This window comes from Ammospiza caudacuta, chromosome 1 (genome assembly GCF_027887145.1).
Source record: "Ammospiza caudacuta isolate bAmmCau1 chromosome 1, bAmmCau1.pri, whole genome shotgun sequence".
Classification (NCBI taxonomy): domain Eukaryota; kingdom Metazoa; phylum Chordata; class Aves; order Passeriformes; family Passerellidae; genus Ammospiza; species Ammospiza caudacuta.
In genome coordinates, this window is record NC_080593.1 from 104,437,727 (window position 1) to 104,456,436 (window position 18,710).

General features: G+C 39.0%; 2 protein-coding genes across 2 annotated transcripts in view; one reads left to right on the forward strand and one right to left on the reverse strand.

Annotated features, from left to right (window-relative positions):
• LAMA1 (laminin subunit alpha 1) overlaps positions 1 to 12,145 on the forward strand; it is a 79,511-nt gene extending 67,366 nt beyond the window's left edge. The window contains exons 51-62 of the mRNA XM_058805348.1: positions 510 to 624; positions 813 to 983; positions 1,428 to 1,579; positions 2,071 to 2,256; positions 2,730 to 2,892; positions 4,007 to 4,119; positions 5,167 to 5,356; positions 7,294 to 7,452; positions 8,538 to 8,691; positions 9,696 to 9,829; positions 10,910 to 11,132; positions 11,595 to 12,145. Of these exons, the coding sequence (XP_058661331.1) occupies positions 510 to 624; positions 813 to 983; positions 1,428 to 1,579; positions 2,071 to 2,256; positions 2,730 to 2,892; positions 4,007 to 4,119; positions 5,167 to 5,356; positions 7,294 to 7,452; positions 8,538 to 8,691; positions 9,696 to 9,829; positions 10,910 to 11,132; positions 11,595 to 11,755 (1,921 nt within the window). The 3' untranslated portion in view covers positions 11,756 to 12,145. The remainder of the gene's footprint in view (positions 1 to 509; positions 625 to 812; positions 984 to 1,427; positions 1,580 to 2,070; positions 2,257 to 2,729; positions 2,893 to 4,006; positions 4,120 to 5,166; positions 5,357 to 7,293; positions 7,453 to 8,537; positions 8,692 to 9,695; positions 9,830 to 10,909; positions 11,133 to 11,594) is intronic.
• Positions 12,146 to 13,349: 1,204 nt separating this feature from the next.
• ARHGAP28 (Rho GTPase activating protein 28) overlaps positions 13,350 to 18,710 on the reverse strand; it is a 76,029-nt gene continuing 70,668 nt past the window's right edge. Inside the window, exon 15 of the mRNA XM_058801538.1 lies at positions 13,350 to 17,237. Within this exon, the coding sequence (XP_058657521.1) occupies positions 17,146 to 17,237 (92 nt within the window). The 3' untranslated portion in view covers positions 13,350 to 17,145. The remainder of the gene's footprint in view (positions 17,238 to 18,710) is intronic.

Sequence of the window (18,710 nt, forward strand, 5' to 3'; positions counted from 1 at the left end):
TCTTGACAATAACATAAATTCGAGCACATTATTGGTCTCTGCACAGTTACTACAGAGTGCAGTCTTGTTAATCTTAGGTGGCATTCCAGCCTTTAAAGGATTATGGCAGGATAACCTTAGATTTCTCAGCCTTAAACCAGGAACCAAATCAGGTATGGTCCAGACTTGAAAACCGAGAAACTGCGTGGTAGACAACAACAGTTACCCTTTTACACAATCCCTTTTCTTTCAGCTGAAGATTCACCTTAAAGTTTTGGGAAATTACCTGACCTGACAGCACAGCATTACACACTTGTATGTTTTCATTCGGGCACAACATTATCTTGATTCTTTTTAAGATTCAATTTAGTATCTAAGAGTAAAACTTAAACTCTTTGCACTTACACCAGACCGACTGCATCATTTAAAACAGATGTCTCTTTCTTTTCTTATTGAAGAGAAATTAATCTTTTCTCCCAGGAGATTCCAAGTACCACTCCTTGGAAAGAAAGCCTTGTTTTTTGTTTCAGGAAAGGTCTTAATAGTAGAATGTATGTGGGATGCATCAAGAATCTGGAAATATCTCGTTCCACCTTTGACTTGCTTAGAAATTCATATGGAGTACGAAAAGGCTGTGTATTGGAGGTAGGAGACTTTAAAGTCTTGTGATCTGATCTTTGTTTTAATAGAATAATGAATAGTGGTGTTTACAGTGATTTGTAACAGATTTATCTTCAAAAATTCTAAGAGAATCTAATCTATATTTGATTTTTTTTTTACCTGACACTATGTATGGATGAATTGAGTAATTACTTCTGTTCTTCATAAAATAGCCTATTCACAGTGTAAGCATCATGAAAAATGGATATATTGAGTTGGTGCCTAAGTCCTTAAGCCCAGAGTCAGAACTGATGGCAACTTTTGCTACAAAGAACAGCAGTGGCATCATCCTTGCTGGGATCAGCAGGGGACTGGAAAGGCGACAACGAAGACAAGCACACTTGGCAAGTACCAGAAACAAAGAAGTTTTGCGGATTATTTTTGCCATTTTTATTTTGTAAAATCAAGGCAGCTTGCTATATATATTGTGTATCTGAGTTGGAGCTTCTAGAATCCAAAGAGAAAGTCTTACTATTTCCTGCTCTAAGAGAAGGAGTGGGTGGGTGTGAGTGTATAAAGAAACCTCCTGCATTTTACCTAGAGTGTTTGACCAGAGAAATGTCCAGCTTTTTTTTGTGTTTGCTGTTAGAAAGCTTTGCACTCTGAGAGGTATGGTATTGGTACTTGGAGAAGTACCGATACAACTCCTACTTGTCTATGAGTTTCATTAAAAAGTTTGCAACAAGTTTGGAGGTTAATTTTTCCCATGTATGTTCTAGTTAAACACTAAATTAGTGTCTTGAAGATTGAGCTGGAGTTAAAAATTAATCCTCTGATTAAATCTACAGCCCTTCTTTTCCATCATGCTGATTGATGGTCATCTTGCAGTGCATGTTAATGCTGGAGATAGAGCAAGTACTAGGAAAGTAGTTCTTCAGTCTGCTAATGGAACATACAGTGATGGACAAGAACACTCTGTCATCCTAATTCGGAATAAGAGGTACATGTGACTGCAAAGAGTACTACCTGTTTAATTATTGCATATTGTTGTCAGTTCACTGCACTCTCTGAGGAATTGCCTTTGCTAGCTTATTAGGTGGGATAATCAGGGCTGTGTTTTTCTGCTGTCAATGCAGACGTTCTGATTTACATGGTAATTGTATACAGCATACAGCCACTGATAGAGGTGTAGCTGAAAGCTCTCAAAATCTCTAGAACAGCTTGGGGCACTTGAGTACAAAGCATACTAAATAGTATTAGAGAAAAGATACACAGCTATCAAAATAATTTAGAAAGGTATTTGACAAAATTTTACATTTTAAAAATCATCAAAAGAATGGCTTCCAGTTTTAAGATATTGAAGTTATTATCAAAGTGATGGAGCCTTTATTTATTAGAAGAGGATGTTTTTGAGGCTGACAGGAATGCTTTTCATCTGAAAATGAGTTTCTAAGACCTTGTTCAATGTTTTCCCTACTTTCTCTTTTTCAGGATCATAACTGTACAGGTGGACGAAAGTAAACCTGCAGAATTGAGGCTTGGTTCAGCAGCAGAAAATAGCCCCATTAATATTTCCAACTTCTACGCTGGTGGCATTCCAGCAGGAGAGGGCATCTTAGGGCTGAAATTGGCTGGCTCCTTTCATGGCTGTATCAGCAACCTTATTTTTAACAAGGAGTAAGTCAGAAGGGTAACTGCCTAGTTTTGGAAAACCATGTACAGTAATTGTTAAATGTAGTTTGTGATCTCTTCCATGACACTTCTTTTTGCCTGGTTTTTAACATAAGATATGCATGGTACACACGATCTGGGTATTATAACAGCCAGAAAATGGGTATTACCAGCTATATTTTTAAATGGTATTTAAAATGTCTTTAATTTTTATGGAGATGCTGCACAAAGCACAGCTTTCTCTACTATAATTTCATCTTCAGTGACAGACAAAATTATTTTCCAGAAATATTGTAGATTTATATTGTTCTATGGACAGATTATTTGCTGCTTCTCAATCTGTTTGTCAGAGGTGACACTTTTTTCCTTTTTTCCTGATATTACTGAAAGACCTTGTTAAATACTCTCCTTCTGCTTTGGAAATAAGCAGAAATGCACCTCTTAAAATGTTTGTTTCGATTTGTTTTGTTTTAATATAGGCTTTTATATTTTACCACTTCCATGAAGTATGAGCATGTGGATATGGACAGCTGCTTTCTGTCAGAGAAGCCTAAGACAGCTGTACAGCCATCGGACATCATGATTCAACCTGAACTTCAGGCTTTACCAGTTCCCCTGAGACCTCTCACAGACTCAAAAAAAGTATGTATTGCAGCAAAGCTCTGTTGCCACCTCTTTTTTCCTTTCTTTCTGGAGAATTATTAAATTATAGATTGCATATATTTGCTTCCTCTTCAGTATGGAATGTTTCAATGGATGTTGATTTGAAATTATTGTTTCCTGTAGAAAAACTGATACTATCCCTTGCAGCAGCCTGTTGGCCATTTGGAATGGAAAAGTAGTTAGGTTTATCAATCTTTCAGCAGCAACAACAACAACAACAAAAGAAAAAAAAAAGAGAAAAAAAGTGAAATGATAATCTCCAACAGAAGGACTTGACAGTAACTATTATCTTTAGTGTATTCCTGCCAAAGGGACTTGGTGCAGATTTGCATTAGCTGTGCAGTTCTGCATGATATTTTCTTGGTCACACTCATGCAGTGTCTGCTCTGTGTCAGAGAGGAGGCACAAACCACTTGAGAGAGACACAGTGTCTGAATGCAGCTTGCTTGGCACCTGTTTCCTCTCACACAGTCCCTGTTCCCAAGAGAGAAGGCAGCATTACTTCTCTCCTCCTGCAGCTGCACATCTTTACAATGAAGGGTTTCCAAAGGATCCTGCAACCATTTTCCTGTGGCAACAGCAAGCAAGATTTCATGCATACAACTTGGGACTATAAAAAGAAATAAGTTGTCCTTTTTAGAGCTAAAATGTAGCTTTGGCTCATGCTCTGTTACTCAGGTCTCCATACCCCAAATCATAACAAAAATGTGTGTCCTCATAAAATAGTAAAATATTTCTACCAAACCTATAAGATTTTCACACTGAAATTGAACTTCCAGCATTTGTTGTTAAAAAGGCTGTCAATTAAGACGAAAAGTGAATTGAATGTGTCTCAAGCTACAAACATTTCTCAGTAGAAAAGGTCAATGCTGTCTACAAGACATAGCTTAATCATTAGAACCAGTTCTTTTTGAGCCTGAAGATACGTTGGAATGATTATGAGGTTAGTTAATTGATGTTATTCTGTGTACTTTGTGGTTTTCTTGTGGCCTAGTTTTGCTTCCTACAAAGCTCTATGCAGGCACATTGTCATTCAACAGTTTCTGGGCAGAACCTGACATTATCCTACTTAATAAATTCCTTTCATTAACAGGTAGTTTGTGCAAAAGATGAGCTGCCTGATCATGTTCAAGGTGCCCATCAGTTTGGACTTGCCAAAGGCAGCCACTTGACCCTGCTCTTCAATCAGTCTGCTGTCAGGAAGAAGTGAGTATATCCTGAATTACAAATGCACACAGTGTTATTTTGTATTGAGCTGCAAGAAGGGCAGTGATGGGTTCCATGATTGATTGCCGGCTTTGAACATGGTCCTCACTTCAGGTTTCTGTGGGCTCCTCATGAAAGAAAGTATCATATCCCAGGTTTAGTAACTCATGGTCAGAATTCTGCATTTTTATCCCCTCAGATCTGAGTCTCACATTACCTTCTGTAAGTACTTTGATTTCTTTTTCCCACATGCAGAACTCACATCCAGTTCCCATTCCTTTGTCTGATGCATGTGACATCTCACCCGCTCCTCTCTATATTCTGCAAGTACACCTTCCATCTTTGAAGGTGCACTTGAAGGAGAAAAGACTACTGAGAAGAATAATTTTGTTGGGACCTAATGTGTGATAGCACCTCTGCCTCTTTTACTTGTTTAAGAGTCTCCCAGCAAGGTTCCCATCACACAGCCTGCAAGTCACTTGCATTTGCTTCTTTCAGCTCAGGAAGTCTCTGCAGGCATTGAGAAAAGAGTGTTTTTTCCTTCTAGCCCTTCTGTTACAGCTTCTAAGCAAAGGACACTGCAGAGGATTGATGCCATCTAGTCTGAACCTGGTGTCTCCATAATAAATGGCTCATTCATCTCTTCTGCCTTTTAAGCCTCCCTCTGTTCTCAGTCTGCCCATAATATCCCAGCAAGCCTGCCTAATAGTAATGGATGCCATAAAGTTACCCTGGAATGGGTTCCTTTCTTGGAGCAGTAAGCAAGCTTGCAGTCACAAACAGCTGAGCCTGTCCCTCTTAAAGTTCATCTCACTCTTTGACAAGCACTTTTTCTACGTCTGACAGGTACAGCACTGATTTCCATTATGAAATACATTATAAGTCATTCTTTCTTAAAATCAACCTAAATTCTACTTCTCTGACCTGTGTAATAATAAATCTCCTTTCATAACAATAAATTGGTTTAGGCTGTTCTCTGTGTCCAGAAAAGCTTTTCATCACTGCAGAAGAAATACCTTTAAGTAACACTGAATTTTTATTGTCTAGGCTTTCCGTCCAGCTGAATCTCAGAACCTTTGCCTCCAGTGGCCTGATTTACTACATGGCTCACCAAAACCAGGTTGATTATGCAGCCCTACAGCTTTATGGGGGACAGCTCCATTTCTCATTTGATTTAGGCAAAGGAAAAGCAGTAGCTCTTCACCCTGCTGTTGTCAGTGATGGAAAATGGCATACGGTAGGTGGTTGCCAATTTTGTGCTCTATTTTCCCTTCCCTGGAGGTACTGGTATGGATTTTTCTTGCTTTTTCTTTGTGATTTCTGTTGCAAAAGCACACTGGTTCTAACCCAATCATGAAGTTGTTCAGAAAATTTTTATTTGATAATTATTTCCTTTTAGAATTGTCATTAATTGTACACCAAATCCATCTTCCAACTACTGTCAAGTATCTCAAACTATTTCAGAATTAAATAGTTCACCAACTGTGTACTGACGGTCATCTTCAACAGAGAAGGACCCAATGGAAAGGTACAAAAAAATCTGACCTTTTCCACAGAGAGCTTTCAGTGCATTATGCCACCAAAGATCTGCACTTCAGAGTGACAGAGATTTGTGGGTGCAGCATTTCTCTTTTCTCCCACTTATTTGCTTATTGCCTGAGCATGTCACAGCAGCTAGTGACAACAGGGAAGCACTGTCTGTCCTTTCCTTGGTCAAGGCAACATGAGAAAGGGGGACATTTGAAATTAATGGAGGACTTAAGTAGAATTGAGTAGAAATTATGTCTGCAGCTTGGAGGTGTCACATAGCACTCAGGGCCTTCTGCACCAAGATTGCGTCAGTCTCTATTGGCCCAATTCCTCCGAGCAACCCACCTGCCACTGGCTCTGGCTTTCTGTGTGAGAAGTGACTGTGATGTTTGCAGGAGTTTTAGAAGTAACTCTGAGGTTATCACTTGTCCTAAAGGCAGGTGAGGATGACAATTTCATCCTGCTAAGTTTCCCCTCCCTTATCTGTATGTGAAGGCCTTCACTCTAAGAAGTGACTTCTGTGGGACAAAGTGATTGATGACACAAAGCTGCCAGCTTTCCTAGGTGCCTTGGGAATCAGCAGAGTTCTTTTAGCTTTTTATAAATAATCGCCAGAAGAAAAACCAGCAGAAATTAACATGAAGGAAGGAAATGTGAACTTCTGTCAGAGATATCACAGTTAAGCTCTGCTGCCTACCCTGAAAGAGGAAGTATGCTCCAGGACTTACAGCTGCATGTTTAAAAATTACACATACTCACATAAAACTCCTACATGTGACACTATCCACCTTTTAAGAGCTGAACAGATTCCATATAAGAGCTGACCTATCTTTACTACCCAGGCCACAAAGCAGGAGCTTCAGCCTTTTTTATTAGAGATTAAGGCTGAGTCACACCACTTCCCAGCTGGGGTAATCATTGCAGTCCCTCTGCAATCTATGCAAACTAATATGCATTGCTACTGAAAAAAACACCACTTCTTTTCATTCTCTCCCCTCAGCTCATACCACCCTGCTTTACCCCTTTATCCCCTTACCAGCCCAAATGTTCATGAAACTTTGGGTTGAACCTACTCATGGTTCTGAGTGGGGCTAAAAGTAAATAGAGAAGAATAAATGGCTAGCTGACTTCCCTCAGCAACATGTAACTGTTTTAGGGCAAGGCAGGCATAAGGGCATAAGTGAACAAGATGCACATAACTGGAAAGCTTTTTTGGTCAAAACCAATGTAGCACTGCCTATCATAAAATGACAGCACTTCAGAGACCTGAGATGTCTCAGCTGTTGGGCAGCACAATAATTGCAGGAGGCCAGCACAGAATGCCTTTCTGCAAACTCAGTGACCTGCCCATATCCTAAGGCAATAAACTGGTGATTTAAAGAAATAATAAAACACTGAAAACCTTAGGCAGGACATTATGAAATCATTGTGAGCCCTTGGGAAGGCAAGAAAGCTGTTTAACTGCTTGGTTGTATTCAGAAATGGTCTCAGCCTCAGGAAGAATTTCAAGAGGTTGCCTCGGAACAGAATGTCAAAGCAATTGAACCACTAAACAATTGTCTTGCTCTTATTTCTATGGCAAATGATGACTAGGTAACAAATTTAGCTTACTCATTTATGTTCGCACACTTCCCTTTTTTCCAGGTAAAGACGGAATATGTTAAAAGAAAAGGAACAATCATTGTGGATGGACAGGAGCTGGTAGCAGTCAATGCCCTGGGAGATGGTACCACCTTGGATGTGGAAGGGAAGCTCTATGTGGGAGGACTCCCCTTAGACTACGTGCCAAAGAATCTTGGGAATGTAAGAAGGCTTGGGGTGGGGGGTGCCTCTGGCATTTTGCAAGACCAGAATGAGCACAGTGCAAGAAACTCATCTAAATCAGCATCCTGTCTCTGACAGGCTCAAAAGAAGTACTTAGGGAAAGAAGCAACGAGGAAAGTAATGACCCTTTACCAGATAAATCTTTCTGTGGCTTTCTGTGGCTTAATGAGTCCAGCTACAGCTTATATCCTTGTGTGTTAGTAATAGCCCTTAGCAGAACTTTTTTTTTTCATTCTGTTTCTCTGTTAAAAATGAATAAAGAATCTAAATTCCTGTCTTTCACAGTATAAGGTAAAAACATGACCTAAAATATCAGACATTTTGGTACCTGACTTCTCTTGCATTCAAACAGAAATTAGGTGCCTTAAATATCTCTGAAAGGCTGTGAAAGAAAGGGTTTAGCTGTCTTTAGATTAAAGCATATTTTTAATACATCCTTTTAGAGGGTAGGTTTTGTCACCTTCCTCCTTGTGCAGCCCTATTAATGAGGATTCCGGTGATATGATAATGTTTCTCATAGAATTGTAGAATGTCTTGATTTTGAAGGGATCCTCAAGGATCATCAAAGTCCAACTCCTGGCCCTGCACAGGACACCCCAAGAGTCTCACCTTGTGCCTGAGAACATTGTCCAAATGCTTCTTGAACTCTGTCAGGCTGGTGCTGTGACCATGTCCCTTGAGGAACCTCTTCCAGTGCCCAGCCACCCTCTGGAGTGATTCAGATTAATCTTTTTGATGAAGAGAACTTGCAAAATATCCTACAAAAATTTTGATTACTCATTAATTTGCTAAAGCATGTTTGGAATGTTTTTACTGTTGAGTGTATCCCTGCTCACAGTCAAGCAAATATGTACTCTGGTTCTAAACTATTTGATTTTGACTCTAACACATTATGTGCCTTACATAATTATATGTAATACTAGAAATTTAATTACGGAAGTATTTTAAATTCTGCTGTGTTTTGTTTGTATAATATTTTATCTACAATAAGATCAGGTGAATCCCTAAGAGAGCATCACAGCAGTTTATACTAAACATTGTCTCTTATGTCTCCTTATGCTTAGGTTACTCACAGTATTCCTGCCTGCATTGGTAGCATGACAATTAATGGCAAACAATTGGACAACGAGAGTCCTGTCTCTATCTTTGCTGTGAATAAATGCTATGAAACAGTGCAGGATGGTACCTTCTTTGATGGAAGTGGCTTTGCTGCTCTTGGTAAGTGTCATTAAATGAAAACAGTGCCTGACTGAATTAATATTAATGAAAACATACTCCTTTCAGGTCTTACTGGAACTGTGTGTAATTAACTGACTCCTCACACAGTGAGTGCATGCCCTGCATGTGGATTTCTAACTGAGTCCTTTCACTTCATTCATCCAAAAGTGGTCATTTCTGCAAAGGGCTGTCTTATAAATAAAAGAGATAATGGTTTTAGCAGTGGGAAAGAAATGAACTACATCTTTATTAGCTAAGAATATCCATGTTCATGATGTTAAGGTCTGATAAAGAATATTGTTGCACACATCTTTTGTGAAAATCTTTTTTTTAGGATTTTTTTTTTTTCTGAGAAGCTGAGGCCTCAGGGCCTCAGAAACAAAATGTAAACAATAGTTATCTGCTGTTGTGGAATGCATCAAGTAGATTTTTGATTGGCCCATCTTGGATGTTTATAATTAATGGCCAATCAAGGCTGAGCTATCTCGGACACAGTCCGAGAGAGCTGCCTTTTGTTATCATTCTTTTCTTTCTATTCTTAGCTCAGTTTCCCTTCTGAGAGGGAAACATTTCTTTCTTTTCTTTTTAGTTAGTTATAATGTAATATATATAATAAAATAATAAATCAAGCCTTCTAAACATGGAGTCAACATTCTTGTCTCTTCCCTCACCTGAAGACCCCCTGTGACCACTGTCACAAATATGAAGACAAAAGACTTGTGAAGTAACATGAAGGATTGCATTTGTGCTCTTTACTGTTTCTTACAGATGAGATAGAATGGATTAAATGTGAATTAATAAAAGAAAACTTATTTGGGAGTTTATCTTTTCCAGTAAAAAATGGGAATTATGACTTTGGAAAACTTATTGTCCAGAGGTATTGCAAGGTCAAATGCTAGCAGCATGATTAACAAATTTTTTAGACCTTTTAATGGTAATGCATATATTTAGCTCTGTATTGTGGGTTGCAAGTCTTCTGCTAGAAGCTTCTAACTTATTTCCAGTCAGGGAAGGCTACAAGGTGCGTTCTGACGTGAACATCTCGCTGGAGTTCCGCACCACGGCGGCGCACGGCGTTCTCCTGGGCGTCAGCAGCACCAGGGTCGATGCGATTGGGCTGGAGATCGTACACGGCAAGGTAGGCTGCCCTGTGCAGGCGCACTGCTGTACACGGGGCTTGTTAGAAACTGCGAGGCTAGAGCCCTTGGAATGCATGAAATAGGCACCAGTCAGGTGTGATGGAGGCACATTCCCACAGAACAAATGCGGGACAGACTTTGTCTCGAGGTTTCTCACTGCCATTGTATGATAAAATGTGCGATTAGCAGAAGTCACTGGAACTTTTTGGATTTTTAATTAGTGTAATTTATGTTAGTGTGCAGCCACTCTGACCTCCTGTACTACATACCTTGTATTTTAGACCAAATATATATCTTTTTTATTGCTTAATACTTTTTCTGCCATAAAGCTATCCTTGTCTTTGAGAAAAATACTGCATACACAATGTACACTGTTTTGTAACCTCTTCTTCAATATTCATGAGCAATTAACTCATTCTCTACTTCTACTGGCCATTATGCTCCATAAACCTTTTAACAATCAATATACATAGTTTTCCAGTCATCTCTTGCATAAAAAAAACATACACTTGATTGCTCTTAAGTGTTTGTTTTTGCAGAAATAGCTCATTTTTTATTCAAAGCTTCCTAGCTGGAGACACTGTTAAATATCACTGTTTTTGTGGGACATACTTTCCCAGTATTAATATGTAATATGTACATATTAATCCTCACCGCAGAGTTGAGGAAATGTCTGCTGCTTTGAAAAATAAATGCATGAAAAAAATAAATGCATGTATTGGCAATGACAAGTGCTTTCAGGCCATTCTTCTTTCTCTTAAGTTATATACAGTGATTCATCTTTCAGATCTGAAGTCTCGGGTTCTGTGCAAAAGGTCTTGATTTGTATTTGTAAGAAACATTGAAATCCCTAGTGAAGTGTATCAATGGACCATTGCATAGGTAGACCTTATTGTTTAAAATTTTAAAAACCACTTTAATAAGGATCTACTCTACCCATCAAAGTAAACATTAACTGCGTGTATTGCCAAACATTTAAAATGGAAATCTCTGCACCAGTGTGATTGTGCTTTTATCTAGGCAGATTAGTTCATGTGTTCTTACTTTATATCTTCATTGGCATCTGACTGTTTGCACAGGTTTTATTCCATGTCAACAATGGAGCTGGCAGGCTAACAGCTTCCTACGAACCAAGAGGCACAAAGAGCTTGTGTGATGGGAAATGGCACAAGCTTCAAGCAAACAAAAGCAAACATCACATTTCACTGATAATTGATGGGAATTTGGTTCACACTGATAATCCCTACGTCCAGTCAACATCTGCAGATACAAACAATCCCATTTATGTTGGAGGTTATCCTGGTAGGTACAATAATATTTCCTTTCCCTCCTGTCCCTCCTCTGCTCACTCTCACAAGAATGACTCTTAACATGTGCTCCCTTTTTGTTTGCCATGGGAACTGTGACTGTGTACAGCTCAGCTGTTGCTTCATATTCTGCTAGTTTCTATTTTAACTTCATAAACACCCATGCAGAGTGGCTTTCTCCTCTGTTTTTCCCTCTCATCTTCCATTGTCCCCTGGCAAAAACTATTTCTGCAAACTCTGCCAAGTGATTGCTGTGCATGACTTATGCCTGAAAAGAGCAGTGACTGTCCATGTTGGGATGTCACACCTCATCCAAACATGAATGGAACTTGATGCTCCCCAGGTGTTGTTTGTATTTCTCATTTCAGAGGGGGAGAATTTTAATAACCTGGATCTTTGTAATTTTTTTTTCAGTTTGGTAGAAATAGATTTTACGTATTTCATGTTTGTTTTTCAGCTGATGTCAAGCAAAACTGCCTCACAAGCAAGACCTCATTCCGTGGCTGTTTGAGGAACCTTGTTTTGACCAAGGGCCAACATAGAGAATTGTTTGACTTTAGCAGAGCTTTTGACCTGCGTGGAGTATTTCCTCATTCCTGCCCTGGGGCTGAGCACTGAACTGTAGCAAAGCCTGTCTGGATTGAGAGAGGGTTTTTTGTTGTTGTTGTTGTTGTTGTTGATCTGTTATTTTGCATTCTCCTTTCATAATGAAAAGAAGAACTGATAAGAACCTGCATCTATTTGATTTTTCTGGTTGTTTTCCAACTCAGGTCATTTATTTTTTTAATCAGAAACTCCACATCTGCATTTTAACTAAATGGTTTTAAACAACACATACCTCTAGAACAATTTTAATGGCATTACTTGGGTATTTTTCTTTTGGGAATTTTTATTAATCAGTGTTTACAGTATATTTTCTTTTGATTACTTGACAGTATTTCATTTTATTATGTGTTGGCAGTTTTGTAAGAAGGTAATCATTTTGGACCACATAATAAAACTACAATAAACTGCATTATTTCAAGTAGTTCAGTTGTCCATGTATTTTAGTTAGAAGAAAAAGAGCTGGAAGGCTGAGAAGTCACAAGTATGCCCACTACAGGGGGTTTGGAACTAGATAATCTTTAAGGCTTCTTCCAGTCTGGGTCATTATATGTCTGATTATATGAAATGTAAGTGGACATAGTCCAGCAGAGGGAGCAGGAGACTGACTAAAATCCTAATTTTGAAGGTCTCAGATTCAGAGTTTAATTAATAGAATTTTCTTCGTTACACTTCACAGGGTAGCTCCAGCTCCTTTTCCTTGTGCCTTACTATCCAGTGCTTCTGACACTCATTATAGATACATTGGCTAGATGGATTATGTTCCTGTTCATGCTTTCGTGGAATCAGCTTCAGGACAAGCAGCATCTCTATGGCACGGAGATGCCTGTGAAGTGATATGCTGCTGAAGAAACAATTTGGGTTTTATTGGGAAAAACTCTGTATTTTGGCAATGCAAACTATTGCATCATTCTTTGGAAAACAGTATTTTTTACAGACACTGGGAGGCAGTTTTGAGGCCAGCCTGCAGTTGTATCTTTGTCTTTTCTTACTGTGCTTGCCTCTGTTTTGAAAACTAGTCTTCCAGTAGCTGTTCTCAAGCCAGGTTTGGGGGACGTGTGCTAAATCCCAATCAAGTAAGGACATCCATTCATCAACTGGCCAGGTCACTGAGCAGTAACAAATGTGTCTCATACTTTAATATGCATCTATAATAAGCAGAGTTCTTTGCAAGTTCCTTACATCTCCCCCTTTTTTTTCCTCTTTGAACTAGCAGTATTTTTGTTTGCTCCTTCCAATTTTATTTGGCTTTTACTATGCATCCGTACGATTTGGTCTAATGTTAGTTTTTCTCTATGTATTTTGTACTAGCTTAAAAAATGTGGCTGAAACAAAACTCCAAAGCAGTTTGCCATTGCTTTCAATGAGGCCGGATTCCAGTGTGTTTTGTGCATTGCGTATAGGCAGGCCAAGGGAAGAGCTCCTGGAGCAAAGAGCTCCTCCACTTCAGCAAGGGTGGCAGAACATGGTCCTCTGTACAGCTGTTCAGGTGCTGTAACCACACAGTTGCTTTTCAAAGTTTTTAAGTTGCTTTTCTGCCCCCTGCTTCTGCTTCTACCCAAAATACACATGCTTAGATTTGAAGAGCTGGCTTTGTTGTATTGTTTTTATTTTTGACATGGATACAATACAGTGGACACACTGCTGTACAAATACACTTACATGGCGTACTTCAACAAAACACATAACATAATGAGGATTGTAAGGTAAACATACATACAAACACTTCACTTTGATTAGTGGCATTGTATTATTTTCCAGAGAAGACACACATGAATAGAAACCCATTGAAAAATAAAAATGAAACACTGTGTTTGTATTCATTGTCTATTAACCCCAACATCTGATCTCACAAGGTTCACATTACAAGCATAATTTAGGCAACATGTTTTGGATAAAATATCATCCATATCCAGAAGTATGTATTTTACTAGATCTTTTTTTGTAATTACAAATCTTGCCTCATACAAAAAGAAATACTTTGTCAACATCAATGTGAAATTGCTAATAGATTAAGTAGTAAATGTCTAAGCCAAAATATTTTTCCTGGAAAATGCAGAGTGAGGTAGTTAATATTATACATGGACACAGACACATTTGCACACATGCACACTTTCTAATGACATTCGCTGCATATACAGGTTAAATCATTCCAGTCTGTTTTGCAACACCTGTTTCTTACAATACTCCCTTCTCTATGTGTTGATATGCAAAATGCTGTCCTTGTAGAACCATGGAGTATATAAATGATTGAGGCATCTTTGGAATTTCAGTAATTTCTCTTTGCTTGCTACCACTTTCTTACTAATAGCTTTTGACATATGTTAGTTTTTTTTAGGTGACAATCCTCTTGCAACTTAGTTTTGACTTCAGCTTCTGTTTGGAGAAACAAAATTCCTCATGCCTCCACCAGCATCTTGAAATACAAGACCTCAAGTTGAAACCTTGTATTTCAAAATGCCATTGAGCTTGTTCCATTTGTCTGCTGCATATTAAATCAAGTTAGTGTACCAAAACAATACAAAACAACTTAATGTGGAACAGTATTAACCACTACACATGGGTCATTAGGGCCATTTGTATCAAAAGAGAATCCTGACATTCTTTTTCAGAGACAGGAGGTATTTGGCCACTCTATGTAGAATCTAGTTCATCTGCTAATATGCATGTCTTACAAAGTTATAGGCAGTTTCAGCATAAAACAAGAGCTCACAGGGTGGATTTTATGACATCGTATTTGACTTTCCTAAGTTGTGAAGTGGTAAAAGTCTTCAAAACCCCCTGGTATTCTATACAGAATGCAGGGAGATCTATTTCAAATAGAAATAACATTGATGAGGTCCAGAACATGCTGAGCAAGTTGCAGCATGAACATCCTTTCCCTTGCACAGCCATTGAGAACACAGAGTGAAATGAGGGGGCAAGATGGAGGAGGTCAATATACTTGTCTGAGAGTATTATAGGAAGTTAGCTCATTTGCTATGACACTTCAAATAACTTTCTTAATTTAGGCTTTCTGTATAGTCACAGAATGCCTTTTAGTTGGCTATAGATACAATGCTTAGCATTTTTCTGATTCTCTTTATATTCAAAGCACTTTCACATATAAAAGCCTTTGCTGAGTTTGTTCTTCCCAGATGGATGTTCAGTACTCCTGATCTGCTCAGGGAATTGTTTGGCTACATCTGAGAGTAGAATATAACTCAACTAATTCTCACGTTGCCTTTATATGGAAAGTACAAGTCCTGCTTTACAGCTGATGTTCAAGGGCAGCACAAGCAAAAAGAGCTGTCCACTGCCACAGAGGGAACTAAAGGGTATCAGGGGCAAAGCACAAGACAAAACTTCTATGCTTAGGCCTATAAACAAGCCACAGACCGACTATCTCTTGTATACTTAAAATAAATAGTTTTCAAAATAAGGAGTGTATTTTATAATACAATTGTCCTGGTTTTTTTTCCTGGTTGCAACTGAGTCTCCTTTAGTGTTAAGAAGAAAAAGGAAAAACAAAACAAAAAACCCCAAACAAACAAGAACAACAAAAACCTACAAAAACCCCCGACCCCAAACAAAAAAAACCAAAACAAAAAAATGCGCCAAAACAACCAGAAAGTTAAAAAAGTCACTGTTCTAAAGAAAATGTTGCCAATTTTTCATCATTTTTTATCAAGAAGATAAGAAAGAAGACAGGATCTGCCCTCTGTAGACATTTTTGTTGGTGGTGAAGTTACTGATTCCATGTTGATTTCTTTCACTGACTACTAATAATGAAAGTTAACTACTGGAGAACATGATAAACTTGACACATTTTAGAGGGTCTGCTTCTGGTTCAGATACTCATTGCACAGCTTCAGCAGAGCATCACAAGTTACAGGCTTTCTCTGCAGGACAGCAGACTTTATTCACCTCCAGTTCACCTGGAGGACTTGGTTCAGAGTGCTTTTAAGTTGCTATGTAATAAACAGAGCTTCTGCCTCATCCCTGTGGCCAGATCAGGAACAAAAATCATTGCTCAGGCTGGGGGTGGTTTCACTGTGCAACAATGATGGGGACATTGCAGTGCAGTTGAAGGCATTGCTTCCCACTTTTTGCATATGACACAGATAAAAAAATACTTTCTCTTTTCCAGAGATTTGTGATTTCCTTACTCAACAAACCTCTAGTTCAGCACAGCCCTAAGTGAGATGACCGAACACTGCTTGTTCTTGTGACTAGCTCCAAACAAGACAGCCTATCTGACATCCCCAATTCAGTGGCAGCCCCCTATTCTCTTGTCAGCCTGTGTGTTTGCTTAGACTGCATGCCAGCTGCGATTTGCTATATATTTGTAAAACCCCCAGCACAACTGGGCCTAGACTGGCTACAGTTTTAAAGACCTAATGTGTAAATTATTAGTCCCTTTTCTCATTGGAAGCCCTGTTTGTTCTCCATGCTGTATTATACAAGACCTGAACAAAGATCTCTCTTGTTGATGCAGCTGAAGAGTATAAAAATTGCTTACATATTAAAGCTAAAATAAACAAAATAAAATTAGGTTACAAATTGGAAACGATAATGTTTAACAAAAAAAGGTGATGACTGTAAGTGGCACCATTAACACATCTCATAGTCTGGCATTACACAGATTTAATTCTGAGAGTATCAAGTAAAAGGCAGAGCTAGGGGCATATGCCCCTCCTCACCCAGCCTTTGTCTCCTGAAACTTGAGTGACAGGGGAAGGGAGGGGAGCGTGGTTTGTGCCATTACAATTGCACACAGCTGAGGGATCCAGACAGATGATTTTGGAAGACTGGTAGTGAGATACACAGTGGTATGTACACTAGCAGTACAGCTGTCTGTAGTTCCTCCTCCTGCCTCCCTCCCCCAGCATCAGGTACCCATGAGGAGTGACTGAGAGACACAAGCCCTGCAGTAACACACACTCTATGGGTTCACTTCCAGGAGAAGGGTTTGGTTTCCACACAGCTGTCTTGGGATTGCTGCATCCTGAACTCCCACCTTCCATGCCTGACAGACCCCTTCCCTGCTCCAAGGTCTGTCATGCTCCTGTGTCATGCTGTGGTCAGTAGTGTTTCATTCATTGGATGCCACTGCATTATTTCCAAAAATTGTTCTAACACCAGGTCAGGAAACAAACACCGTACCTTGGTCTGCCCTCCTCACCTCCTGGGCCAGCTGGCACAAGTGTAATCCATATGGAAGCATAACTAATGTGATATTTTTCCGATGGTTTGGAAGCTGGAATACCAAAAGTCCTATGTGCTGACCATCAGCTGGACAGTACAGTAGGAAGGAATGATGTCCTGTGGATACCATTTTGTTATGTCTCTGCAAGAGCTGCTTAAAATGACAGGCATCACTCTTGTCCATGTGGCTTTTGTCCAGTGTACTGCTGCCTTCTGCTTCAGCTGGCTTTTGGTTTTATCACCCATTCTGCCTGAGGATTTGCACGGTAGACATCTAGCATGAACGCATCTGGATCCAAACAGTGCTGACCTGGAAGGGAAATTGTCAGCCATGAATCATAAGATGTTCTGAGCACACAGGGACAGAGCTGTGTTAAAATGTCCTCGAATGTTTCTCTGACCTGCACACAGCAATCCTAGTTTGGTGTGTCCATCCAGCTAACATGTTGCCTGGATACAGAGAGGGCCTTTGGTAAATTTGCCAATGATTTTACTCTCTGACAGTCATGAATTTACTGCCACTTCCAGGCAGGATGTTCTGCATTACACTGAGTAATGGACAAGACATTTAGTCAAACGGTGAATATGGTCTTTTCAGAAGCATCAACAACACTGTTAGTGCTGCAGTTTGAGGGGGTTTATTTCTTTGGATTTACTGAGCTGGAATTACAACTCTCTGACTTCTACACTATTTTTAAATTATGAAAAAGTAGCTCTGTAAACAATGTGTTCCCATACAGTAGGATCTTGGAAAGAAATGCAGGGACTCTAACAAGATTTTTGGGAGTTGCCAATTTGCTCGTTAAAAAAAAAAATCCTTTGCACTCTGGCTGTTTCATTAGCTGGTGATTGGGAAGTTGTGGCTGCCTTTGCCTGAATGAGGATTTTGTGCCTCTTAGTTGAGTAATAAGGCAATAAATTCTAGAGTTAAGTTGATTTGTTGGACTATATTGCATTTACATGGGGTAATGAAGTAATTTCACTGGTAAGGTTACTTTGCTGTGACATAAGATTATGGTGAAATTTTTGTACGGTTACTTTTGAGGTCACTGGGGTCCTAATGATTTTACTCAAGTGAAAGCAATATAAATGAATTAATGCATAATCACTGGACTAAGGTAGCCTGAAGGATCTAGGACTAGAAAAATGATTTTAAATGAAGATGCAAATTAAATGTCCTAATTTTTTGGAAGACCATGGTAGGAACATTTAGGATTGTTTCACAAGGTCTTTAGGATCATTTTTCTATTTTAGTATCAGTTGGTCATCCTGTTTGGACAGGCAAATCAAATCACTAATCCAATTTAGGGTTTTTTTATCAGTAATAAACACTGATTCCTGATTGCTGCTGAAGTAAGTCTGTGATGTTTTGTACTAACTTTACAGTAAGTCTTTAGAGCTGAATCTAGAAGAAATAAGGAATTATCTAATACGGTAATTCACAACTGACTCCAACACAGCATCCAGAATTTTGGCATGAACAGAGAAAGGAGGGAGTAAGAAGAGAAAAGATTGCGTAATATCAAATTAAAATATATTTTTTGACCTTTAGGCCAGAAACTTGTGGGCCACTGTTGTTATTAGAAGTGTCACTGCATGAAACAGATGAAGACAAAAACCCTATTGCAAGGAATTTGCAATCTAAATAAAGCACATAGATTAATGTGAGTACAGAACACCTATACGTGCAGGGGCTGAATTCACAATTCTGCAGGTCTTTATTTGAGGGAGGTTAACACTTGCATACAGTAAGAAAGAAAGAGATCTTGGAAAAATGCTTGAC